At 44.4% G+C, this 27,862-nt stretch overlaps 1 protein-coding gene across 1 annotated transcript in view; it reads right to left on the bottom strand.

Annotated features, from left to right (window-relative positions):
• MEI1 (meiotic double-stranded break formation protein 1) overlaps positions 1–27,862 on the bottom strand; it is a 38,882-nt gene that overhangs the window by 10,863 nt on the left and 157 nt on the right. Inside the window, exons 2-22 of the mRNA XM_068191432.1 lie at positions 27,518–27,641; positions 24,168–24,218; positions 22,298–22,371; positions 21,423–21,528; positions 20,668–20,871; positions 19,357–19,487; positions 18,754–18,868; positions 17,844–17,960; positions 17,230–17,329; positions 14,286–14,420; positions 13,639–13,753; positions 12,010–12,128; positions 10,859–11,000; positions 9,348–9,459; positions 8,641–8,701; positions 7,300–7,397; positions 6,449–6,623; positions 6,198–6,345; positions 5,369–5,641; positions 2,289–2,454; positions 179–283 (exon numbers count right to left, since the gene is read on the bottom strand). Of these exons, the coding sequence (XP_068047533.1) occupies positions 179–283; positions 2,289–2,454; positions 5,369–5,641; positions 6,198–6,345; positions 6,449–6,623; positions 7,300–7,397; positions 8,641–8,701; positions 9,348–9,459; positions 10,859–11,000; positions 12,010–12,128; positions 13,639–13,753; positions 14,286–14,420; positions 17,230–17,329; positions 17,844–17,960; positions 18,754–18,868; positions 19,357–19,487; positions 20,668–20,871; positions 21,423–21,528; positions 22,298–22,371; positions 24,168–24,218; positions 27,518–27,641 (2,671 nt within the window). The remainder of the gene's footprint in view (positions 1–178; positions 284–2,288; positions 2,455–5,368; positions 5,642–6,197; positions 6,346–6,448; positions 6,624–7,299; positions 7,398–8,640; positions 8,702–9,347; positions 9,460–10,858; positions 11,001–12,009; positions 12,129–13,638; positions 13,754–14,285; positions 14,421–17,229; positions 17,330–17,843; positions 17,961–18,753; positions 18,869–19,356; positions 19,488–20,667; positions 20,872–21,422; positions 21,529–22,297; positions 22,372–24,167; positions 24,219–27,517; positions 27,642–27,862) is intronic.

The raw sequence follows: 27,862 nt of genomic DNA, 5'->3' as shown, positions 1-27,862 counted from the left end.
GTTAACTGAATTAGTTACCACAACTCTTTACAAGGCTCTGGCTAAGAAAGCATCTCAAAGCAACCATTAATATAATGCAAGGTCAATCTTCTCTCAAAAGACAAAGAGCAAGCCCCTAATCCTATTAAGGAACAATTAACAAACACTTCCGTGGGAGAAGATGGATGCACATACTCACCCTGGTGAAGCAGCTTGAAGTCTGTGCTGTCCAGCTCCCTTGTGCCCTTGCTCCGCAGCTGCACCAGGAAAAGAAGGCTCAGCAAAATAGGCAGGTTCCTGTTAGCTAAGAAGGGCAGAGACAGCTTAGCTTGTCAGTAAACTCCAAACTGTTGTACCTTAAAGTGTGCCAGGAATTGTTGATTTTCTGGCTCCAGAATAAGGACACACACACAGCCCCAACTTTATTCTCATCTCTACAAATCCCTCTGATCACGTCCCCTTTCTGTCACTCTGGCTTGGCCGGAGTCACACCTGAATCCTGCCAACACCATTTTAGGAGCAACTAAAGAAGAGGGGAAAAAAATGCTATGGTTACTCACACCCATCATGAGCTACGTAGGGAGTGTGTTCCTCACACTTTGAAAATGATACTGCTAATAAACTAGAAGTCATTAGCCCTTTTCTAGACTGCTCCCTTCCTGCCCACTTGACCATCACTGTTACACTTTTGACAGCAGCCCAGCTGCACAGCATTTGTTTGCCTCCATCTTGTGAGGCTGGAAAAATGCTGTCCATTCTATCCCACAGGGAAGGGCAGAGACAGAAGCGAGAACCCCACACAGCAGGCCTATATGTAAGGAAAATGGGGCTACTTAGACCAACACTCCATGGCAATCCTTCCTCTACTATTAACTTTTTTGCAGTGCTGTAAAGGGGTAAGGATTTTGTATTGTACACAGCCAAACCTACAGCAAGCAACTATCACTTCCAGTGAACATTTCCACAAAGGCTCAAGAGTCCTCTGTTTTGAGGAGAAAGCATTTATGGCTGTCTTTAATGTTAACATATTCCTGATGGAGTCCCACTGTTGGGCCTCTTCCTTGTCTAAAATCAGGCTACTGTTTGAATAGGGATGCAGGACTGGACTTAACTACCCCAGGCCTCACAGAGAGCTGTCAGTGTGCTGGGAGAAAAGGAAAAGTCTGTCTCCAGAGCACATGTGGTGTTTGACTTTCTGGATGGGTTGCCAGGATGTCACTTAACAAGTTCAAGATGCAATACAAAGAAGAGGTACACATATTAGCAGCAGCAGAAGGGCTCAGATCTTGCAAAAGCTCCTATAGCTCAGTGTCCTACCTCCATCACCAGTGGTTTGGAGGACTAGGTCTGACTCCCTATAGGAAATGGATACTTTGCCTCCCCACAGCTCCTGGCACCCCTAGATCAGGAGCAGAAGGACACACAAGTTCAAATGTGCACAACTCCAAACAAGATCAGATCTAGCAGATCTTGTAGCCTCATGCTATACCATGCTCCTGCTTTCAATGCCCCTCCTCTAGCCTACTGACTTTGGTGGAGGTAAGGCAAAACCACTTTCCTTCTTGTTGCCTCCATCCCAACTGCTGCACAACAAAACACTTGAAACAGAGCAAAGCTGTTAAAAGCATCAGTGGCCCTCTCAGGAATAAGTAAAAGTTGTGCTAACTCCCAATCCTAAAGGAGCCAAGGACATCCTAGCACTGCTCCCTCTTTCAGTTCAAGCTCACAGACTGGTTTGCACAACACCTTTCTTAGTGGGACAACATCACAGATACAGCTAGTAAAGAAAACAGGGATTTCCCCAGTCACAGCCTTGGTCCATTTGAGAGATTTAACAGAGTTTTAAGACCAGGTGATACCACAGTCCCTGTTTGGGGATCAATATCATGAATGATTCAATCCTTGCTCCTAGTTTCTGTGTCCTGGGAACTGTGTATACTCAGGCACATCCAGCTGTTTCACATAAAGAGGCAAAAAGGAGGATGTCTTTCAGCTACCACTTGGGCCCCTATTCAAGGAGGAAAATTTACCAGCACAGCTCTCCATTTCAACACTGACAGCAGTATACAAGAACCTTGCCTTGGTTTAACAATCACAGCTTGAAGCCAGAACAACCTAAATGAGAAAAAAGGCTCTCGCTTCAAAATGAATCTCTGAAAAGGGGGACTAAACTAGTACAGCTCTGTCCATAAGTTTCCTCATGCAGCTAAGTACTGAAGCTACATCAGCAGTCCAAAACCACTTTATCCCAGACTGTGTCCCTACAGCTAGTTGATCTTACAGCAAGACCAAGTCAGAGGTGAGGTCACCTTGTAGGGTGGCTGAGCTGCTCTCTACCAGAAGCTGCTGCAGAATCTGTAAAAATCGGCTCCGAAGCAGATCGCAGACAAGGACATCCTCATTTTTTTCCAGAAAGGTCCTTAGAGTCATCAACACCTTCCAAGCCACTTCCACAGAGCTTGAGCAGACCAGGTCCTCCAAAGGAAGAAACAAACACATTACCTTTCTACCCTGATTAGGCAGAAGCCACCACTATTTAATACCATTATGCTAATCTGGTGCCTTGGGAAACAGCCTAATAAAGCACCATTAAGATTAAGTATGTCCTAATTAAACAGAGAACTGAATAAAGCAGAAGGACTCATGTCTGTTAGGCACCTCTGAGTAAAATCCCATTTAAAGAATGATTTGGCTCTGTAAGTGTAAGGGTAACATACATTTAAGGTAACAGTTTTAGACAAGGGAGACCTAAACAAGAGAGCAGAATCTCTGGCACCTCTGCTCTCCTTGTTTTTTGAAAAATCAGCTTGCATATTAAAGATGCTTGTCTAACATCAAGCTTATGAGTCTGTCCATAGCTCCTAACTTTCAAAAGGCCGGCAGCCTTGTATGTGCAGTAGTAGCATAACTAAACTGCATGAAACATATGTAAGCTGGGCAAGCAATCAATCACAGGAAAGGGGAGAGTCACGTACACAGCTCACAAGCTTGCCTCTTGACCACAGGGCTCTGTCTGGAGTCTCTGAGCTGAATCCCACAGCCAGTAGGCTTAACTGGGGCATAGTCTTCATGTTGAGGTACATAACATTAAATTCACTTGCACAGCATGTACAGAGGCAGTTGCATAAATATCAGACAGAAAATGCCTGGTAGCGTTGGCATAATATGACCATCTCAACACATATTAGGTCAGCACTACCTTTCCTCTCTTCCTGCAGTAGTCCTGGCTACTGGATTGCAACAGAGTTGAAGAGGTAAACAAGAAACTGGTCTCAGCAACTGAGCCTACAGCCTGCCTTGACAGCTTGCTGCCTCTCCCAGCTGCCTTCCCCTATCACACAGCAGCAAAGCATCCAGACTTCAATGATGCAGAGAAAATGGCTGTGGGACCCCATACCCAAGGAAAGCAAATAAAGTAAAAACAGGCTGGCTGTGCCATAAAAAGCTCTCTAGTTCTGAGCCAAATTCCTGCCTCTAGCAGAGACTTTCATACATAAAGGGCAGGGAGATGTCTGCACAATCATCTCTGCTGATACAGATCTGCTTCATATGACATTCGGGAACATAATCAAACATCTCTGTTCTCTGAGAGAGCACCTCAGACACGGAACATGGAGAAGGCAAGTTGGACAGGATGTCATCATGACTATACTTGCATCCCGATGAACACACAGCACAAAATAACATGAACCTATGGCCACAGCCTTTCTGGTCCTGGCAAACACACCATTGCGTTAATCCGTTCCTTCCTACCCAGAAGCTCAAGGTCTCAGATGAAGTCACTAGCATCTGTTATATCTAATCCAGGCAATTGTTTAAAACAGATAAGCAAAGAAGTCATCCTTGGAAGGACATTCATTTTTGTTTCACTGTACCATGCAGAGGCCTTTCCACTCCACTAGTGCATTCTGAGGCTTAGGTTATTCATCTCGTAAGTTTTCTTTATATCTGACAGTATATTTATCCCTGCATATTGCACTGTTTTATTAGTCCATCTAAATTCGGATTGATTATGCTCTTCCACAACTGAAAGGTGATTTGTCCAAGCCTGTGACTTACTACAGCAGAGACATTGTTTATGTTTTGCTTATTGACAGACCTGCTTCAGTTTATTGAGTGATAAGTTTCAAAACTACTGCCAAAGGTACAAGCCTCATGGGACACCTCACTTCCTTAATTTGTCCTGATGTGTAAACTCATTGCTCACTTTTACTAATGCTCTGCAATGGTATCAAATGCCAGGATGTTGTTACCTACTCCGCAATATCATCCCTATTGTGAAAGAACTGCCCTATGGGAGAGCTCTCCTGGCAGTCATTTCAGTAACATTAGATATTAAAATTCAGCTATAGCCTCTTAGAACAAACATGTTCTGTAATGCCAAATGGATGCGCACTCATAGTCAAGCCTTGCTTCCTCTTACTTCTTCACCATCTGCTGACATTGGTTTGCCTTCTCAATGGTAGTTAGTTTTAATTTCTCTGACAGACTGGAGAAGAAATACCACAGCTGTTAGGTTTTGCCCTGACAGGCAAATCTCATGTTCTTCTATGGAAAAGTTAGCAATTATTTATTATGTGACTGGCTCAACAGCCATGGGACAAGAGGCCACTGATGGGGAGGGGTGACAGGAAGGCAACAGTGGAAGTGAGAAAAGGCCTCTAAGCAGCCATCAGGACACAACTGTGTCATGATTACATGGGTTAACAGAGCTCATTACACCAGCTAAAGGCAAACACACTAGCCTGCTACTTCAAGGTCCCTTTCTCTCCTGCACTGATTAATTTTTCCTGTCACAAGACTTTTATTTTATCTTTTAAGAGCAATAAAACATGTTATTTGCAGTCCTGAAAACTCAAGAGTACTTCAAAATTCTCTGACAAGAGTCTCCAGTTAAAATGAGACAAAATGAAAGCCTCAAACAGAAAGCTGTGCCCTCAAGATCTGTTCTCTTTACACTGCTTTTTCAAAGTTCTTGTTCGTTATACCCTTCTCATCTGCGAGTAGCAAAGCTTTGCTCTCAAATTTGCAACACAGCTTCTTCAAAGGCTGGCACTGAAGAATCTGAAGTACCCGGCTGTGTATGTGGATAGAGGAAGGAATAGGATTTTTCATGACATACACCAGCATAACTCTTCAGCTCCCTGTCCAGCCAGCTCTCAGAGGATCCCTTCCTGTCACAGTACATGGACAATAGAGAAAGAGAGAACACACATACAAGGTCCCATTTTCCACATAAGGCTTCCCTGGCAGGTGGAAGTCTGCGTATACACACATGGCGCCTTCTATCAAAATCCTTGGTTTCATAACACCACTAAAAGCTTTAAGAACCAAAAAGCCCCCAAAATCAGGGCCAAGAAAGCAGCCTGTCCTTATGAAAGCCACATACCAGTAAAATAAGCAAAATGCTGGAATTGCTCTTCAGAATGGGAAGCAATGGGTTAGCACTGTTCAGCTGATCAGATGAGCCAAAATCAGCTTCTTCAGCCTCAGTCTGCTTGCAGTCTTCCCAGGAAAACCAAAGTTGGAGGACTTGGTGTCCAAATCTCCCCATGAGTTCAGGGTAGCGCAGGAAGAATTTTAGCAGGAGAGGACAATGGACATAGACCAAGCTCAGATCTGGGAGATTATCCAGGATCCTTCTTATTGTAGACAAAGACCTCTGGTAAGGAGGAAAGGAGAAGTGAGACAGAGAACAAAATAATCACTAACACTGAATATAAAACACCTGAAGTGATGAGACTTTACTGCAAGAAACAGTCACACTGCCTTTTCAGCAGACAATCAAACATATCAGTTAAACATCATTTTGTGAAGTCCTTTTGCATCACAAAAGCTAAGAAACCTTTAGGCTTTATACAGAGCTCAAAACTCTGCAGCAGCAAAAAGCCATATGGGAACACTAGAAAGCTTGCTGCAGAGGCTGGAGATGTGTTTGGGAGACTGAGCTATGAAATTTATTATATTCTCTATGTGAATTCACAGCCTATCCAACGCAGTAACACTTCCCACACATGCACAAGTTAATTCTGTCAAATCTATATTCCCCTCTGGATTTTCATAGTTAACTTTCCAGAGTGTAGATGCACTGCACAGTCTTCACTCATTCACTGCTCACCACCTATGCCAAAATACATTCTACAAGAAGGTTGATGCGAGTGGGGAGAAACCTTAGTTTCAACAAAAAGGCTCCAAGAATTAGGAATGAAATCTTTTACCATGTCCAGGGCTTTGCCTTTGTCCTGACAGACAGCAAGGAGGTAAAGTGCAGCTCTGAGTATTTGTGGGGGGGGACAGTCTCCATGGTCCTGTGCTGACAGGAGAAAATTTCTTACAGCTAGAAATAATTCTGCATCTGGAACAAACCTGCATTGAAGGAGATTGGAGTGGAAACAGTAATAACAAATATGCTTTACCCACCAACACATGGTATGTCATGGCCACTTGCTTTGTATAAGTCTTGGCTCACCTGTCCCCGAAGGTATAGGCGAAGTATAAGAGTAGTATGAAACAGTGCTGGTGGCTGCAAAGAGACTGATCCAAAAAGAACGGCTCAGGGGTTTCAGACAGGAGGAGAAGGCTTTCAGCAATGGTGTAGTTTAACTGAGGCAGACCTTTCTGCAGGAGCTCAGACATCTCCTCCTCTAGAAATAAAAACAGAAGCAGGCAGGAAATGATCAGCAATGTCTATGGAACAGCTCCACAGTCTGCATACACCAAGCACACCTCTGATTTGGCATCAGTAGTGGTGTGAGACCTGATTTAACAGAGCTGGCTTTAAGGATGAAAAGACACTTCTGTTTGAGATTCCGAGCCCTTTGCTGATGCTGCCTGTATGGTGACCAACCACTGCTAATGGGAAAAGTGGCTTTTCTGATGTAGAAACTTTTATCTCATTTGTTTGGGACTTATTGATTATGCAAAGTTACGGTATAGACAGGAAAGCTTTATAGAGTACACCAGAGGGAAAAAATTACCTTAATCTGCAGTTATGCCACTTCACTGTGGCAAGTAATTTTGTTTCAATTAAGCATGCACAGCTGTGCTGATAAATGTCCCCATGTAAACAAAACCATAGACAGATGAAATGCATTCCTTGAGGTAGGGTCCCAAACTCTCCAAAAGGCACTGAGTGTTTTCTGTGCTGACCAGCTTAAAAACAAGCTGGAGAAAAAAAAAAAAATCTCTCAATCAAGCTATGTGTGTCCTCCCTTCCCTTCTCCTTTGTCCTTTTCTAATGTTTTTTCCACCTGTTGCCTAAACAGAGGGTGGCATTGCCTCAAACTAAATGAAGCAATCTTTTTCTTTCCCCAAACTTGCCCTCTTGAGAAGAAGTTCTCATCTTCTCTGTGGCTGAGTAAAGGTTCAGGCATAAGCTGCAGAGGAAGCTGGAACAGGTGTGATTCAGGACAGGACTACTGTGAAGAAGAGCAGAAAGACACAGTAAAGGAGGCTAGAAATATTATCTTCCTACTACTTTTATCTGCCAGAACACACTGTCTGCCAGAACCTCATTTTACTGAATGATCACATACAAGCACCTGCCCCATTCACAAGAAGACTCTAGGAGCCAACCTAGGCTTCCAGGAAAATTATGAGTTCCCAATGGACTGTCAGCTCACAGATGTGGTGGGTGTGTGCAGTAACAACACTGAACATTTTCATAACTTGGGCCAGTGTGAATACAGTGAGGTACTCTCCCAACCATCACACCTTGTCTACACTGGGAGTCCTGTAAGGACAGGACCCCTAACACTGCAGAGAACACGAGGTATTTAAGGGTAGCTCACCATACATGATTCCCCTGGCAAACAACACTTTGATTTTTTAGCAATGACATGGCCAGGGATGAACAGTGAAGAATGCCAAAATACTAACTAAAAGGGCGATAACAACTGTTTCCAGGTATATCTCTCTCTCCAACCATTTCCTTGCGGAATAGGACAAAAGCAGACATCTGTAACACACCATCCTCGGCGCAGCACAGTGCTCTATTCAGAAATCTAGACCATGCCCACCACACACCAGTCACAGGTACAAATACCCCCACTCGAAGTTCCACACTAGTAAACTGGACTAGGAGTGCTGTGTGTTTTGTTTACTTTTTTAATGAGGTACAGTCACCAGATAGAGGGGATAAAACATCTCTGCAGACCCCCAGAGAACCTCCTCAAATACTCCTCAACCTAGAAATCATAGCCTCTACCACAGGAGATCTTTTGCAATGTCTGCTAATCAAGTTATCCTCGTTCCCCCCATTTCTAATATATTATCACACCACGAGGAACAACAGCAGTGGTAGCAAAGGCTTAGGAAGCCAGAGCTCAGATGGAACTGATGCTACTGATATGTCTTTCCAGAACTCCCACTAATCTGACTACTCCAAAGTCAGGCTGCTTTATCTCTATCTGTGAAACTCATGACAGAGCACAGAATTCCCACAATGCTGCGTAAATCCATCTGCCCCCTTCCAAACTGCTTCTTCCTTCTCCCACACCAAGCTCTTCCATTGTCAGTAACCATTTACATTTTTCAGTAAGACACAACCATTCTTGAGTCTTTCAGCCTCTCGTCTTGCCTAATCAGGTATATTGGATAAGGCATGATCTACTTTCCCATCGGGAAATTCTTGGCTCACTTAGAACACACACATCACAATACCTCTGTACGGAGCAAAATCTGGCCTTGACCTCCAGTGTCAGTCGGATGAAGGACGAAGATGCTAGACAGAAAGCACGACAGATGTCAAAGGAGCACAGCACATGTATGATAAGAAAAAGAGTAGGCAGGTCCCATAACCACCCGCACACATCTCCATATAAGCCTGGTGAAGAGGGCAGGCCACCTAAGAATACATATATCAGGCTGCCTGTCAGAAAGTAAACTACTCCAAGTTTGGGTGTGAGGAGAGTATCCGAGATTCATTTGTTTTCTCAGGAGGAGAAGTAAGGATTTGCCGGTTTCACATGTTTAGAACAGAGGAATTGTCTACATCACCTCTCTGATGTGTGAAGAATAAGGCATACATAGACTAAACTAGGATTTCTACATAGTAAAATCCTACCAACAATTCCAGCATAATCCCTGTCTACAGGAACAGCCAATTCAATTTTGAATTATTCCAGAGGGAAGGATAAAGCTGACACAACATTCTTATCTGAAATAAAACCTGTACCATCATCATTGCTAGACAAATAACTTTTCCATCCTGCTGAACATGACTATGCACTCTATTCTTACTCATAAATTTGTAATAGAATCCTCCACATAAAGTCCAAATGTTAGGCTCATTGCCTCAGTAATATGCAGTAGCAGCAAGTTCTACCAGTTGAGAGCACAGAGAACATGATCCCACAATACCCTCGTACCCAGCTTCTTGGAGAACTTATTCCGCATGCTTGGCACCACTGTAAAGAGGGTATTGAGTGTTGAGATGAAAACCTCCGTCACTGACGGGCTGACAGCCCTTTCCAGATAGCTCTGTGGAAAGACGAATACATCAGGTGCACAAGTTGCTATGAACACTGAAGGCAGCAGCTTCCTTCCAGCCTCCTGCCTGCCCAGAAAGTCAGGTTTCTAAATCCAAACAAATGGAGTAGCAGTTCTTTTACCAAAATACCTGGCAGCAGAGCAGGCTCACAGAGCACTTGGAATGCAACTAACACCCCCCTACTAGCGCTACGAGCTGTGCTGGTAACTCTGCAAGACATCGCACCAGACAAGAAACTTCTCCTGGATTCCAGCAGGCAACCAGTTAGGCCTTAATGCACAGTGACTGACACTACTGCCCACATTGCCCTGCAAGTTACTGCTTTTACAGGTCAGATGGCCAATTCTCCTATACAACACAGGACATATGTTTAAGTGCAGCTGACTTGACGAGCACTTAACACCTGTGCTTCAGTGTTTCACTGAGCAGTGGCAAACACAGGCACTTGAGCTCTCCACAGAATCCAGCCCTGAACTGTTTAGAACAGAATGACTCAACTCACTCTTGTTGAAGGTCACTGGACAATTTTCTCATGGTCCATTAATTTTTACCCAAGTTCAATGAGCAAGAGACAGCACACTGACTCCAGCTTTGCCAAACTGGACATTCACTGCACCCTCCTGTCAGGGAAGAGAACAGCAGTGCCACTGCAGCTGCCTACCAAGAGACTAGTCAGAAAAACACCAATCAAAACATCTCCAGGCTCCTAACAACTGCAAGAATTCACACACCTGTACCTGTCACAAAGCACAGGCAAACTTCACTAAATGTTAGGAACCACAACAAAAGTCCCATTGTTCTGACAATTCTGCTTGAAGTATCTTAGGGACAAGGCCTGTATGGAGCACTAAAGCAGTCATGAGTCTCCACAGGTACTTTTAAAATCATGTCACATGCCTTACTGAGGCACAATGCCTAGTACTGCCCATGCAGACTGGGCAGCCTCATCAGTACCTCCTGGAAAGAAGCATAGAAATGAAATTGCAGGTGTAAACCATGGCAGCTGTCTGGGACACTGGCAAGTTTTGAAAAAGTGGCAGGAGGGGAAACAACAGTTCAGGCATTTCCACTTCATTTTCTGACACATCCGGAGCTGCAATGGATCCCGCAGCATGGTAGGTAGGCTATGGGATTGCACAGTCAGAAGAAGGACAATGACATCCACATGGAAACATCATGAATTTCAGCACCCTCTGAGAGCATACACTACCTTTTGCCCTAAGAATGTAATTCCATATTTGGCTGTAGAAAAGTGGCAAATGCCACAGTTGTTCTCATTTTACTTGACATGCCCTCTTCCCCAAAAAACATTTGTGTAACCCACTCTTGGTGCTTGAAAGCACCTTTCCGGGTACCCATGGAACAGACCAAGTTCAAAGGAAATCCTACCATGACCATGGGGATGCAGAGACTGTCACAAATCCTCAACAGGAACTCAGAGAAGTTGCTTAGCGTGTCTTTGCTCTCAGAGTTTGGGGCAGTGAAAGCATTCTCCTGGGCCATGAAGTCATCCTGGAATTCCACTGCTAACCTACAAACACACAGTGGATAACAGAGAAAAGAGGAAACCTCCTCACTCCGTAAAGGAAGCCAGGAGATACTACATTTCAATCACAATTTCCACCATAAAGGACCCACAAACACTCAATCAGTTGGAAACAGAGGAATCTGGCGACCACACTCAGTTACCTCTGGAGCGAAGCTATTAAAAGTCATCAAAATTGTGTAACAGTACACATTGGGAAAGGAAGACTTAGTTTCTGTGAAGAAAGCATGTGCTGTGGGAAGCTCTGGTGTGGCAAGACTGGTTTTCAGCCATACCACGGTGCCTGATGCACAGTACAGTAAACCTTGTGAAAATCTGCCAAGGGACCATTTAGCCGATATAAAATCCATGCGTGCTCTCTAATACAACCCCAAGACTCTGGGTCCGTGCAGAAAGACTTGTCTGATTCTGACTGAATTATCTCAGCCAACCCAAGTGATGCAAGGCAAAAACTAATTTGGCTAGAAAATCCTAAAACCTGATCCTGCCACTGTCTGATGTGCAGCTAAGGGTGCCAGATAGCTCTGATTCAGCAAGAGGTAAAGTTGGTGCCTATAAACCCACTTCCAGTAACAGGTCACAGACACGAGCAAATCCAAGGCCAGCATCTGGAGCAGACAGACATTTGTTAAATGGTTAATCCCCTCTGGCAGCGACACCACATAGCATAAGAATCTGGTTTCACACATACCTTCCAATAGTTCTTCCATTATCAGCAGTTTTGGTGAATTTTCAAGCAGTCTCTCAAAGCCCCAAGTCATTAAATAAACTGATAGGTCCCAGACAAATTTCATGGGAGACACATCCAGGTGTCACAAAATTTTCACTCTTAATACATACCCCTGACTCTGCTGTTTCACTGACCAGTGCTATGCACTGAACTCACCTGTGGTATTTCTGTGGTGGGGATGGGTGGAGGAACATAGTCATAAGGACAGAAGAATGGACAGACATGGATACATACCACCCACCCACCTTCCTGACTTGTCCTCACCTGCAAGCATTTCTGAAACTCTCCAGGGTACTGAGCAAGAACTGACCCTGTCTCTGAGGAACTCTACCAAGATTTGTGTTTGCCAGGTGACTCTGAGACACTGAGAATAGGAGATCACCCTGTTAAAGGAGAGAAGTCTTAATTTTATGTCCCCTTTCAGAAAAAAAAAAAAAAAAAAAACATTTTCCTCTGATACCAGCAGCAGGAGAAACAACAGATTTCACTTCACTCCTTCACACAACAATTTTTTTTTACAACCATGCTTTCCTCAGAGAGGGCAGAGTAAAACAGCTTGTGTGCTCTTCCTAGGGAGGCCAGAGTTACAGAGCCATTAATTCTGCACTGCCCTGTCTTTAGAGTTTGTATAACCATGATTTGATTTGAGTTTTAAGCATTTCAGTTACCAGAGCTTTTTTTTTTCCCTTCCAAATACTCCTCAGACAACACAGAATACTTCTCCTTGCTTAGCAATGAAATCTTAGAAGTTCTTCTACTTTGGCTCAGAGTTTTAAGCAGCTATCCATGTACTAATTCTTGTTCCCACACAGCATCCCACTGAGTTAAGCCAGAAGCCAACTGAAGCGTCAGAGTTAATCATTTGCCCAAATTGGGAACAACTTGGAACTCAAAATCTGCCTTTAAGCCTTAACCTGTTGTGATGATCTTCTCCATAATACCAGAGGAGGGCACAGCTACACATTGGTGCCTGGCAGTTCAGAACTCCTTCTCCATTTCATGCTGAGATACCTTGTCAGAGGTCGCATCATTTCCCCTTTTCTCCCTTCAAACACAGCCTGCATATCCTCACTATCCAATTTCCTTCCTGTGAAGCTCCTTCTTCTGAAAGGGACACCTAGCTCTGTGTGTGTGCAAACTGACTGGCCAACATCTGCCTAAGGGACAGAAAGCACTTCTGCCTTCTTCAGGCAGAGAAGGCCACTATCTGATAGCACAGAACTTGGATCTAAAAATAGTTCATCATGAATTTGGAATTCTGCTACTCCTTTGAGCATTGAGGTGTTCTTCTCACTACTAGTATGCAATCTAAACCGACATGGCTCTAAGTGCACAGCAAGAAGGCTCAGTCCTTGTCTTTTTGTTAGCCATCTGTACCTGGGGCTCTTCTCAGCAGTGCAGAGGTCCCAGCAGCACACCACACTAACTACAGGTGCCAAGAACAGCAAAGGATTTACAGTTCAAATAGTGGCTAACAACTCCCTTGCTGAGGGATCACATTGCATGCATGTATGACACTCTTGGTCTGAATGTAGAACAAGAAACGTTCATTGCTGAAAAAACAGATTAACCAATGCAGCCTAAAAGGTGGAGGTGGGAAGAAAGGGAAGTTCAAATTACTTTGAAATACTGGACACAGAGTAACATGCTCAAGTAGTGCCCCACAAAACTTCACTGATTTAGAAAGCTATCATTCACCAGCATCCATTTTCATCTGCTATAAAGTCTGGTACCATCTCGAGGCAAGAGGATCAAAAGAAATAGCAGAGAACCAAACAGCCACAGGGGATGTAAGCAAGGGGATGGAACATATATAAAACATCCACATAGTGTCCTAGGAAGATCATCCCTGTCCTGCTCATTCCTACCAATAAGCAAGAACTTTTGACTTACTGCATGCCTCTTACTACTCTGTGGCGGGGAAAGGTCAGCACATCGCTTCAGCACTGCCTCCAGAAGTTTCTGCAGTTCTTCATATGGGACTGGAGGGGAGCTCAGATGGTCCTTCCTTAACAAGTGAAGACAAAGACAAGATGCACAGTCCCTGCAGGGGACATTCCACTAGGAAGGCAACACCATCAGAAATAACTGCTCTTCTGATGGAAATATGCCACTGCCACTTCTCTCCAGCAGAGCATAGCAAGGTCACAATATCTGAATAGCGCCTTCACCCACACATAAGCCCAAACACACCCTCAGTGCTCTGTCTGCTCCCACTACAGTCAGGAAGCCCATGACTGTCCAGAGTCTTGTGTTTATTATTCTTATCAATCTGGACAGGGCACAGAGTGACAAAGCCACAGCAACTGCTGTACAAGCCTGCCTGGAACTCTAGGTCCTTGCTGCACTGCCACAGCTTCATTGCTCTGGCAGCTTTCCTGAGGTGGGTGGAAAGCTGGCTCTGCTGTACCCACGCCTGCCTCAGCCACAAGTCCCACTGCAGAGCATGTTCACCCACACAGCCACAGGGGAACTGCAAAGCCCAAGATGCTATCAACAGATCTATCTGAAGAAAAGTCTGCAAATACATTCCTGCCTACCTCAGGAAAGCAGCCACAGCTTTCACAGCCTCCACCGCCACCTCCAGCACTGGGCAGTTCACTGTCTCCATCAAAACATCAATGGCTTCTATACAAACACCTCTGTTTGTGAATAATTTGATTTCCACTGGTTGCCTGTGAAGATGAAACAAAGTAAGCAAAGAAAATGTTATCAGAGTGAGGTAACTGTAGTACCCTTCCCTCATTTCAGCAAATGGACAGCTAAGCCATGAGATTGCAGCCATGTTTTTCAGTATTGAGAGCCAGCTGCTCTCCAGGAAGTACTCTCACACTTGAGCAGGTAGAGGGCTTGCTATAAAGAGGAAATTTCAGCCAGTCTAAAGCACTACCATGATAAAACATCCACAGCCCGGATAACTGTGTGACTAGACCAGAACATTGTAATGAAAAGCACAAGAAAAACAAGCTTTGCAAAATATAGTGATCTCTGTGCCTAGGACTATGTTGAAGCCAACTCCTCTGGCACTTACGAGTTCATCTAGGAACTTATATTTAAGTATACAATCAAACATCACCATCCTAGAATAAGGATAATGCCACGAGAATAGCTTCTCTCACAGCACTCCTATCATCAGATGCTGTCAGGACAGGAACCTTCACAAACTCAAAAAGTGATCAGGACAATAAACATAATCCAACTGTTTTGACAATCCTTCTCAACAGTGAGGATTTTGGTCATCTTTGGCCCAACACCTCAGCATGAGAGCATGGAGGGACAGCAGGCCATTAATCCCATTATTGGACAGAGCTGTGTAAATGGCAGAGTGTGCTCATTTGGCTCCTGGCAAGTCAGGTATAGTTGGGAGGGCAGGGGGAAGACAGGCAGCTACATGCAGACCAGAGGCACAAACAGCCTGCCAGAGGGTCCCTCCAAAGTGAAGCAAGAAAAGCAGCACAGCATGACAGGAGCCAGATTTGGGAGCCAGAACTATTCCCTGTTATTCCATTTTCACAGTCGTGCCTGACTAAAAGCCAAGAGCACATGCTCTCATGCACAAATGGGAAAGCAAAGTGAACTTCAGTAGAAATTACACTAGTAGCCCAGTTACATGGCAAAAAGGGAAGAGAAGAAGAACCACTCTTTTTAGTCACTCAGTGGGATGGAACCCAGCTTCACAGCCACCTCACATTCTGCTGTGAGAAAAAGCTGCGAGGTGGGCATGGCAAGGAAAAAGACTTGTGGAACTCAAGCATCTGGAGCCAAGCCACAGGGGATACACTGAACCTCCAAGTTGCTTCTACTCACATTGGGTAATTCTATGAATCCTCTGTATTTCCTTTCTTTAATCTCTGACATCTGAAGTAAAACACATCAAGAAGAAAAGTCTTCACTGACTCATACAGGGAAGAAGGGATGGAGGAGTATTGCCGACTCATTCAAGACGCACAAACCCACTTTCAAGATGGTGCACTGTGATATCTTCAGGGCCTGGGGGAATAGTGTGAAGTGTGGCAGCAGCTCTCTGGCCACAGAGAGCTTCCGACAACTTTCCCAGGCCTTTCTGGGAAAGGCCATGATAAGATCAGAGAAAAGAATGAGAAACAACTCTTATCTTCACTTGCTGCCCCTGTTGTTGTGAACATGTGGAATGTGTTATGGAGATTTGTCTACCAAATGGTGATTTCTTAATAGGTCAATGGCAATGGTGTTTGGACTTGAGAACCAATTAGGTCCACCTGTATTGTAACTGTCTATAAAAGCAATGGGTTTCTCAATAACTAGAGTATACTAAAGTGATTGATCAGCTAATTATTACCTGGCTGGGGGCCTGCAATGACAGTGAAGGGCAGCACTCTACCAGCTTCCTGCAACCTCTCATCTTGGGGCCCCAATCTGCACCTGACACTTTGATTATGCTGGCAGAGACAAGGGTCGCTCCAGGGAGAGCTACCCCACATTCCTGACATACTGCCAAGGGGAGCAGTATGTCCTGCGTGGACCTCACCAGAATGTGTGGCTCACTTGGAAAAGAGAATCCAGCTGCAAGATAAAACCAAGATGAGAGGTTCCAGCACAAGATGCCTTTCCCCACTATGAGATAAATTTTAAACAAAATGTGATTCCTAAGGCAAAGCTCAGAGAAACAGAATGGGTGTGCGAGAAAATTAGAGCAACTGCACAGAGTGTTCTCTTTGTTTTACAAGCATAAATGCTTTAATTAGTATTCCCCACATCCTGGTTTCTCTTTTTGACAGATCCCACACTGGCATCACAACACTGTTCTGGCATTGTTACTTTTTCTTCTCCTTTTTACCCTTCCACTTGCTACAAAATTGACTATGACATTTCCAAAATTCTGCTCAAGGGCTCTCTTGGGAGATCTAAGCAGCAAAAATGAGACTGTCACTAGTGTGACAGGATAGGAACAAGATCATAGAGGCAAGAACAGGAAGCACAGAAGAAAAACAAGCCAGTGTATATTGTTTCTTAGCAGAAAACAAGAGGAAAAAAGTGACAGAAGACATTAATATTTCAGCCCAGAATTTGTTTTTGCAGTTTGAATTTAGCTCAGATGATGATGGAAGACCAGAGGCCATGGAATTTGCATGCTTTGTTTTGTCATGGAGGTACACTTAGCAGGAGCTGGCCTGCTCACATATGCCTGGACCTTCCTGGCCTTCTCTCCTGCTCTGTGTACAGCTGAAAAGAGATTTCACCTCCCTGACTGGCAAGCAAGCAGGAAGAGGAAGATTTAGTGGTAGATGTAAGCACAAACAGGACAAGCTGGGAGGCTCAGAAACAACCATCAGGCCCTTCTTTGCAATAATAAAAGAGATGAGTTTGTTCAGCACCATATTTTCAACACAAAAACTCTTGTGTGTAGATACCTGGTCTTGGAAGAAAATCTTAAAAGCAAAAGCCCCACAGTATCCATTCTGGGGTACCAAACTCAGTAGAACTTCTGACAGGATACTCCCTTACCGTTTCAGTATTTCAGTGAAGAGCAGGAGCCCTTGTTTGTGCAACTCCACATTGTTCAGCAGCAGAACACCTTGGAGACTCCTCACCAGAGATTCAATGCCTGTACACGTTCAAGAGAAGTCACAGGGAGGCTTTTAACATTCCAGATTGCAGAATGGAAGCAAAATTAATTTTTAAAGGAAGAAAGATTTGAACAATTCTTCTTCTGAGCTAATGACAGAAACAACTGTCCACAACTGTTGAATGTTCATTCAGCTCCCTCATAACACGCCTCAACCTTCACTGCTGGAGATAAGTCCCAAAGAACACAAGGAATTTAACCATTCTTCCTAAATCTACTCTTGGCACACCCAAAGAAAGACTTAATAGTAACTCAGAGAATGTCAATCATGATAACTGGTTATTATAATGAATTAGTGCTCATCAGAAACTCATTAGGACAATGACACTATAAATTCAAGCTATGTTGGACATCACAAACATGTCTGATAGGTACTTATTTTCAATCCTTTATCCATCCTGACTGGAAATTGTGATTGTGTGTAAAGTGCTGGAATTCGGCTAGAGGCACAAGAATTACTGCAGTCACTCTGCCAGAAAGGTTGATGACTCACCATAGACCGTGTGACACTTGGAGAAGAAAAGGCGCTCTTCAGTCAGGAGGAGCAGGCAGCAGTACACTGACCAGATGAGGATTTCACTTTTGCACAAGAGACACTCAAAGAGGAACTCTGCAAACACACACACAAACAAGGTCACCCTGGTAAGAGGCAGGCTGCTCACAGCATGGCACAGCTGCTCCTAGAACAGAGCAGAGGAAGGAGGAGTAAACGAGGAAACATAGCAACAGCCACAGAGAGAACGGCTGCACTATGAAATGGCAGGAATGGAGAACACAGTAGATGCTCAGGGGTATGCTAGTCTTCAAAAAGAGGTGACTGGAGAGAAGAGACCCATGGGCAGGCATTTTCTCAGCACAAACTCAGTAGGAAGGAGCTGAATTGTGGATCTAGCCTTTGGCACAAATGAAAAGCCACAAAGCAAGCTTTACCAATGATGCAGTGACCTTTTTTTCCTCATGACTTCTACATCTCCCAAAGAATTTATATCAGGAAAGTATTTCTGTCTTTTGGGATTACAGAGAAATAACAAACCATCTCCCATAGGTGCATTCTAAAGCTAAATCCTAGACCAAAATCGGAGCAAACATACAATATTTAGTGGAATGAGATGGAACCCAGTTTGTTTAAACTTGTATCTAAGGTCCTGCAAGAAGGACCTTGACCTCAAGTACTTGGCCAAATTCTCTCTGTGGAAACTCCATTCTGCCTGGTGACACCAGCTTCTAAGCTTTCACTTGAAAACATACTCTCCCCTTCTACTCCTAAAATCACCTGGTATAAAATGGCCACCACATTATGCCACCAGTGGATTTCATGGAGCCAGCCTGGCTCCTAAACTAAACAGCCAGGGGCAGCTTTGATACCAGGGAATGAAAAATAAGATGCTACTGCATTTGTTCACCTGGGACATCTGCATGGATAAAAGCAGGAGCATATCTGCTAGGAGAGTGAACCAGCACTGCAGCCATACAGTGAGAACTTGCTGCCTGTAACATCTCATCTCTGGTCAACAAGAGCTGTTGGGAAGTAAAAGTCAAAAGGAGAAAGGAAGTCAACTGTGAGTATGAAACAGCTTGTTCTACTTTTTAAAATTTAAAAAAAATTAAGGTCTCTCGGCATTTATTTCACAGATTAAACCTGCTAAGGTAAGATAAAACACTGAACCAAAGAGACTCAAAAAAGCACATGAGAACTACAACAGAGTAGATCATGAGTAAGAATAGTTCTGCCCCCAGGTTTAGTCATGCTGGTGCTGCATCTGCTGTATCAGACCTCAAGTGTAAGTGAGTAAGGCCAGGAGTAAAATTTTTCCCATTCCAGGATGCAGGAATGAACAAGAAGGTGATGAACAGAGGTATCCCCATTTCTCAGTGCAGCCTCTATTGCTGGTGCTGGTAACAGAACACTCTGGTTTTTTATATATACAGTGCCTTAGATAAAGGTTCATTACAGGCCAGCAAATTATTTATGTGTACCAACAATTCACCACTACTTCAGCAATCACCTTTTTGAGAACAAGTGGCAGTGGATTTTCCCCTTCTAAGAAGTCAGGGTTCTCAGACTCCTCCTCTGTCTTTAAATTATTCATAAAAACAGATACAAAATGGTCAGATTTCAACAGCTCCTTTAGCAAACCTGCAAAAGGAAGAGCAAGAATGAGCACCATACTGAGCAGCACAGTGAGCATTATATTAACACACAACTATTTACAGACTAAGACTTGTTGTCAACTTCAACCCCTCTCCTGGAGGGCCTGACCTCCAATTTAGGGAGCTTCTTCCCACTGTGTCCCCACATACTGCCATGACCCCCATGTCTTGCAACCCCTTGCTGCTGATACGCTTTGCTGGTCTGATCTGCTCTCTGTTCCTTCTCAGAGTTGCATATGTACATGGGTGCATCTCAGGAGCTCCCTACTTGCATTATCTTCTGTTAGTAACCACACCTTAAACTGTTCCTTGGGAGAGCTCTTGACCTGCATTCTTCTCCAAGCAGTCAGTTACCCCCGATGACAAGACATTTTCTCTAGAACACCTCCTAGAGAACAAGCATTTATCTTTCCCTTCTATTTTCACAGGCTCTTACAGACACAGCTGTGTTCAGCTAAAGGATACCCACACTTCAAAAAAACTCCCTCAGCACAACAGTATAGATCACTGCTACAGGTAATGATAAAAATCATCAGTACAAATTCACAGGGGTATCATCTGAGCTACAGAATTCTACTTTCAAAGGAATAATAATCTATTTCTAGTAGTTGAGTAGATAAGCTGAGGAGCAATCCAGTTCCTGCTTGCCTCCTTCTAGAAAAATGAATTCCCTGGGTGGTTTACAAACAAGTGATGTCAGAAAGGCTGAAATTGTGCTCCCCAGCAACAGCTGAAACATGTAGTTGGAAGGATAACTGCAAGAAAGTGCCTGTTCCACATTAACTCTATATCTAATTAACATGATGCTCCATATCTAAAGACTGTATTTTTTACACTCTATCCCACTGCTCTACAAAACCCACCTGCCCATGCACAGTATTTGCATTCAGACATTTTGAGAGATAATCAGGCCATAGCATAAGCTTGGAAGAGACTTAAGATTAGTCAGTGCTGGGCAAATGTGAGGCATCAGAGAACAACAGGGCCTGGGGGTGCTCAGCAGCAGGTCTGGGCCACTTCACTGGAGCAACAGAAAGGACTGATGGCTTTGGACAACCAGCATAAAAATCCTCCATGGAACAACCCACATTAGATCATCTAAATCAGCCAAGGATTTCTTCCTCATTCTAAGCCTTCCCTTGCACTTTCTCTCAGCAATGTCTTACCCAAACAATTAATCTGCAGCTCCTTTGTCTGTGCACACCCCAGAGTATTCAAGAAGACACCACACAGCCTTTCTTCAAAGTGTCCCGAGAGCCGTTCTGTGCCAACAGGAGAGGAGTACAGCTTGCCATACAAGTAGCAGACAGCAGCCTTTATACCTTCATTTGGGTATGTCAAGCCCATCAGCAGATGATCCACTAAATTATCTAGGAACAGGAACAGCAAACATTCACTGACATTTTAAAAGCACCAACCTCTTTCCCTTGAAAACTTTCAAAAGCCTACTGGACAGACTGGTGTATGCAGGTCAATGAATGCTACCATCAGGTGATGTACTCAGCACTATCTGTCTCTCTGAGCAGAAGTACAGTAATACACAGCTAGCAAAGCCCACTGTTCACCATATGAAGATACATCATCCCCGCTCCCTCCACAAACAGTTCAGCTGGCTCACCAGACCCCCAAGCACTGGATCAAGATAAAAAAACCCAAACGTATGTTGCCTGTGAGGCAGACCCACAACCCCAGCTCACAGAGGCTGCTTTTGCCTGGCTAAAAGCATGGTAACAAGCTGCTATGAAGGTTCTGACCTGTATCCCAGGAGGTCTGAATGCCACTCTGACTTCTGGACAGGCTTCTTGCATGACCTTCATGAACTCGTCTGGGGGACAGGGGAGTGCATGCATGCATGCATGCATACTAGGGCTGCGAATACCACCCATCAGTGGGTGACAGTGGGACATGACATACTACTCACTGTGCTTTACCACCAGTATTTCAGCAAAGCCTGGGATGGCATCTGCCAGCTTGCCCAAGAGAGAAAACGTGGGCAAGCTGCTTCTCATGGTAGTTGCTTTACACAGCTGTAGAGGAGACAGAAAAGGACAATGTTTCACTGATGAGAACACGGTCCAAAAGCAGAAATGCACCCAAACCAGCAAGTTCTCGGTGATGCATCATCTTCCAGAACAGGATCTTTTCCAAAGATGGGCCCTCTTCACCACTTGAGATAAACCACAGGAAAATCCCAAATACCACACTAAGTCTCCAAAATGTCTTGAAATGAATTCAAGGAATTGCTTGCTTGTTATTCCTTTTCCTCTTTCCCCCTCCACCTCTTACATGAGCAGATTAATTTCTCACCACTTTTGCTACTTCCCTTTTTTTGTACCCCTTGGGACCATTATAAACTTAGGAACGAAGAGAGTGAGAGCCCATAGCACAGGCTAGGAAAGCTCCTCATATAACTGAAATTAAAGTAGGAAAAAAAAAAAGTATCTGAGGAAACCACACAGCTTCATAAGAATATCATGAAGCCCTATGGCTGCAAGGTATCATGAGAACAATATAAAAACTCCACGGTAAAAACTAACACTGCCAACATCACAGGTGGGGAACTGGCATTAGGACATCCAAGGTCAGGTTGGATGGGGTTTTGAGCAACCTGGTCTAGTGGAAGGTGTCCCTGCCCATGCCAGGAGGCTTGGAATTAGATGATTATTAAGGTTCCTTCCAACCCAAACCATTCAGTGATTCTGTGATCCCACTACTACATCCCAGTCTTGCAGAGCCACTCATTCCTCAACCTCTGAAAGACTGGAAGGAAGGGGAAGAGAACTCATCTTCACTGACCTCCTTCTGACTTTCATCCAAAATGAAGTATAAGTACTGTTCTGACTTCAGCTCCACAACAAGCCTCACCAGAACTAGGCAGAAAAAACAGGATCAGTAACATACACAAAAGAGAACTCACAATCCATCTTCCATGGGGCTTTAGCAGACCAGTGAGCAGAGAGCTTAGAAATGAAATGAGCAGAGACATGCTGAGAGAGCAGGGTTACAGCAGCATTCCCAGCACTATTACTTCTGATAGCCCAGCTCAAGCTCTCAAGCCTCATTCCAGCAATCCTGCTTCAGCTGCACTACAAACCATGCATGGAAATGAGGTGCACGCAACAAACTGAGCCTCAGGACAGGAAGTAAACATAAGGAATCAGGAAAGGAAGGGGGAAAAAAAAACTAGCTTAAAAGCATTCAAAATTATGGTAATTGAATAGACCAGGCTTCCTGCTGTATGAAAAGTGGCCTTTCAAAATGCATCCTTCCGAAGAAGAGATCAGAACTGAAACTGCTGAGGATCCTTAGATTCACACTCAAGAGTTCCTCCTTCAGCTGCTACTGTCCCTAAGATAAGTGGAGTCTATCAGCCATTCCTCCCCACTGCCGATGTCCCATACACCTTACCAGAAAGCAAGGCACCAGTCACCGAGTGGTGCTGTTCACCTCCTCAGCCCCAAGCAAGTGCTGTTATTACTGTAAGAACTCTGCCAGCTCTGTACTAATAAGAAGAATCAGCAAGAAATTATGTTTTCCAGGCACTGGCAACACATCACCTGGGGTTCCCCTAACAAAATCACAAGGGAGTTGCCTGCTGCTGGCAGGCTGCCTGTGCCTCCACACATACACCAGCAGGCCAGTTGCAGGAAGCAAAGTTCCTCTTCCAGTACTTCTAGAAGTGGCACATGAATGTTCAGCTGATAAAATTTTGGCAAGAGCCCCTTCACTGAGACACTGTGCACACATAAGGCTGTCTTCAATTCAGCTTGCTGTCATGGCATGACTCATTTGGAAAACCTACACTTTTGATTTGTATCCTAGGAAAGCATTCTAAAAAAAAAAATACCAGAGCCTTTTGCGTTCACCATTTCTTGGTTTGTCCAAGGCATTACTAGACCTGCTTCAGCTACAGAGCTATGCATCTCGGCAGAAGCATGTCTGAGACGTAATTTACAGATGGTTTAATAGCCCTTTCTTGCCCCAAACTCTCAGAAACTTAGAACACTTTCAAGACTTGGGCAACCCTAATTTAAAATTGCTCTGTTAGAGAGCATCCATCTCTCAACAGACTAGTAACATGACAAATACTTCTCCATTTTTCAACCCCATTTCAAGCAAGTGCCTGGAAACTAAAATCCTGCTGGAAGAAGTTTGTAATAGCTCTTTCATGGCTTGTCATGAAATGCATCATTGCACTGCTGATATCTCTAGACTCAGCAGAGGTGCCCAGGGTTAAGTGGACTGCAGAGATTCCTTTGTCAGCCCTGCAGACATTTCCTTCAGCTTTAAATGAGAGACTGCTCAGGAAGAGGAATCTACAGCCTATACAGAAAGCAGTAGGTCCCATAGACTTCCATTTGCTTTGACAATTTGGTCAGGTCCAAAGATGCCTAAGTTGAGGCACTGTCACCCATCTGATATTAAACTCATAACACACACAGAACATGTCAGAGAAATGTTAAATATTTAAAGATGCATGCACTCCCCTGCCCCCCAGTATTGGAGGAGACCACTTTTTTTTTTTTTTTTTTTTTTTTACATGGATAGTGATGGTCATCCCCACTGAAGCTGTGTCAAAGCTGAGCATCTCACTATAGGTATCAGACAAGACAGATTCACCCCTTCACAAACTACCAGTAACTGAGATGTGGCATTTGTCTCTCACCTTCAACTAGTAGGTTCAGGGCACTGCTGTCTTCCACAGAATGCAACATCCCTACAAGACAAACCACAACATGTCATGGAACTCACTCCTGCTTCTGATCACCAGTGCTGTAATTCGTTCTTGTTAAAATTAGTTGATTTTTTTTTTTTTTGCGAACTGTTGTGTTCTCTCTGCTTCACATAACACGAGCCTAACTTTGTCAGACAAGGGTGGATACTGTCCAGGAGTATTGCAGAAGGTGCCTCCATAAGCAGGACACAGGGACACGAGACACTCGGTTCTCTTACAAATTTTTTATGCGCATTATAGTTGAAGTCAATGGCTCCACCTATGGCAGGGAATATGTAACTGCTGCCAGCACCACATCTCACTGGGTGTATCCAGTATTACACAGCTGAAACAACACCCCGGAATGACGGAAGTCAAAGCCCAGCTGGGAGTTTTGTTCTTTGTGTCCTCCATTCTTACCAGTTACTATGAACAGTCTTCTCCCTCCACAGTACTGAAAACCCTGAAACCAAACCTGAACACCATGTTTAAATCATCTGGAAACGATTACAACATTAAATTGAACCTGAAGGCATCACTTCATGAGTTAATTTTAGAATGAGAATACAAGACTAGATATATCGAAATAAAGCACTGTCTCACTCTACTACACCCCAGCAAACAAGAAACTCCACCTCCCACCCCCTTCCAACCTATAACATCAGGCATATGGTTTGGACCCCCACTTCTGCCACACTAAATCACTTGTTCCAATACATCCAATCAAACTACCTCCCCTCTGAAGGCTCCATGATGTCTCAGAATTTTGACCAACTAAAGCAATGTAATGACAAGTGAAAAAGTTACTTATTTCATGCCTCATCTGCCCAATCCTTAGTAACTCTTTAGAAAAAATTTATACACAGCATTACTGAACATTACAATATCAACTGCATGAAATTCAGGCTTATCTGAAACACACCACTTCATAAGTAACACTCCACTTCTCTTAACACTCTTTTTTCTGCCTGTGCTTATTCCAATATTCCCTCTCCAAATCTATTTTCCTGAACTCACTATTAATACATCCTTCACAGCACTGCTCAAAATTCTGGGGAGGTCCCCCTTGCACTCTTAAGTGCACCAAGTGATCCTTGATTCATCGAAGCTCTACTGAAAATAAACATGTCAGTGTTTGTAGCCTCATGCTTAGACTGGGATTCCAACTGCTCTAAGAGTTAGGCCAAGTACAGTACTATCAGGATCCATCCCCATATGGGCCACCAATTGTTGGCATCGGTGCTTGGCACCAACCCATGGTGGATGGGAACTGACTGTCACTGTTCCAACCCATGGTGGATGGGAACTGACTGTCACTGTTAGTTTATTATCTTACTGTAAGACTTTCTTACCTTCTCTCTGTGAGTGCTCACGGGCAGCTCCTCACAACACTGACTCCTTTTCTCTTTCTTCCACAAGGCTGCCTGACTTCTTCCTGTCCCTAACACACACACCTGACCCTTTCTGTCCCCAGCAGCACATACTAACATGACCCTTCCTGTCCCTAACACACACACCTGACCCTTTCTGTCCCCAGCAGCACATACTAACCCTTCCTGTCCCTAACACACACACCTGACCCTTTCTGTCCCCAGCAGCACATACTAACCCTTCCTGTCCCTAACACACACACCTGACCCTTTCTGTCCCCAGCAGCACATACTAACCCTTTCTGTCCCTAACACACACACCTGACCCTTTCTGTCCCCAGCAGCACATACTAACCTGACCCTTCCTGTCCCTAACACACACACCTGACCCTTTCTGTCCCCAGCAGCACATACTAACATGACCCTTCCTGTCCCTAACACACACACCTGACCCTTTCTGTCCCTAACACACACACCTGACCCTTTCTGTCCCCAGCAGCACATACTAACCCTTCCTGGCCCTAACACACACACCTGACCCTTTCTGTCCCCAGCAGCACATACTAACCTGACCCTTACTCCTCACAGCAGACTGACTCCAATGCTTTCTCAAGCCCCTAACCCATTCTTTTATAACACTCATCCTTATGGACACAGCTGTGACCTATTGAAGGCAAGGCTGTTCCTGCTCTTTGGTAATTAGTACAGCTGCAGCTCCTCAGGGGTAAGATTGCCTTCAGCAGTACCTCTATTCTCCTACAATCCATCCTCCCACACAGTACAACCCAAAGCTGTCCTCAAACTACCCAATCTTAAAGAGAATTTTCTTCTTAGAGAATTATTAAAGCAGACAAGAGCATTGAAATGCAAGCACAGCATCCCTGTCTTCTGAGGTATTTTGTGTTAGGACCAGCCAGTGCAGGGTTCAATAGACCACAATCACCACTTTTTCCACTACTCTGAAGGATTATGTGTGCACACACTATTAAAAAAATTGTGCAATTAAAATAATAAAAACTGCATAAAGTTATGTTTCTATCAAAGCTGCTTCCAAAACATGCCCAACACAATTTATGGGCAATCAACTATTTGAACAATTCAGTGTGTCAAGGCAGGGATAGGGTCTTGTAGGTTACTTTTCCCCAAAGAACAAGAATTATCTGTGATGTGCAAATGAGATGGTGGAATTGAAGGAATCTGGTGTATTTGTACTTTGAAGGCACTCTTATTTCTACTCTCTGTCTTTCAATTCCATTATTTCTTCTCCATCAAGATTTTAGACATTTCAAAGACATTTCCCTGCTATGCAAACAGAAACCACCAAGAGAAGTTCAAGATCACAGAGACTTACTGGAAAGACACTCTCTGACATCCTGCTGAACACTATTTTGCTGAGGCTGACTCAGCAGAAAGCAGGTTTTAATTGTACAGCCACAAAGACTTCTACAAATGTAAAGTGATGGTGTAAAAAAATCCTACTACATAGATTTGTGGTTTGCACATTCAATATTAAATCCTGCAACACCTTTTTAAGCTCACACTTTAATTTCTGTATGAATCTCCATATAACTCCGGAGGCATGAGACCAGAATGAAGAGCATTCAGGGAAAAGCAAAATATCAGGCACTCCCTATTCTCCAGAAGGACTTTAGAGATACATCAAGATACTTTGAAATATCGTAAGAGCTTTATGAACATGCCAAGCCTGCACCTTGGGGAAAGAGAAAATTAATAAACCTATTCTAAATCAGCGACAGGCAGTTTTCTGCAGGGAGTAATTACACAACAGAACCGCGGAAGGATGGAGGTAGGCACCTCAATGTTCTTTTGCTCTTTTTTTTTGGCTTCAAATGTGGGGAAGCTTCACATGTATTCAACAAAAGGTAACCACCTCTTCCCCGCTGCTGCACCAGGCCTCAGCAAAGCTCTTACCAAAGAGAGTTCCTATCAAATGCATGCACACCCTTTCGTCTGGGGCCAGCAGCTGGACGACTGGCAGCGTCTGCCAGGCCAGGGCATCCTGGAGACGGGACAGGACATGCTTCCTGCGCACCAGCTAGGGATCAAACACAGCAGCCCGTCAGGCCCTGGCCCGAGCCCCGCGCTGCTCCCACCACCCTGAGCGCAAAAGGGCCACTAGGCTCCGGGGCCCGGCCGGTGTGGCCCTCGGCCAGCCCTGCCGCCTCGGCACCCGGACCCGAACTGAGCGCCGCAGAGCAGAAGCCCAGCCGGCGGGGCGGGGTCCGCTGGGAGGGGGCTCCGCGGCCCAGCCGCGCA

Source organism: Anomalospiza imberbis, chromosome 5, assembly GCF_031753505.1.
Source record: "Anomalospiza imberbis isolate Cuckoo-Finch-1a 21T00152 chromosome 5, ASM3175350v1, whole genome shotgun sequence".
In the NCBI taxonomy this organism is placed as follows: domain Eukaryota; kingdom Metazoa; phylum Chordata; class Aves; order Passeriformes; family Viduidae; genus Anomalospiza; species Anomalospiza imberbis.
Note: the sequence above shows the minus strand (reverse complement) of the source record. Positions and strands in the feature narration are given on the sequence as shown.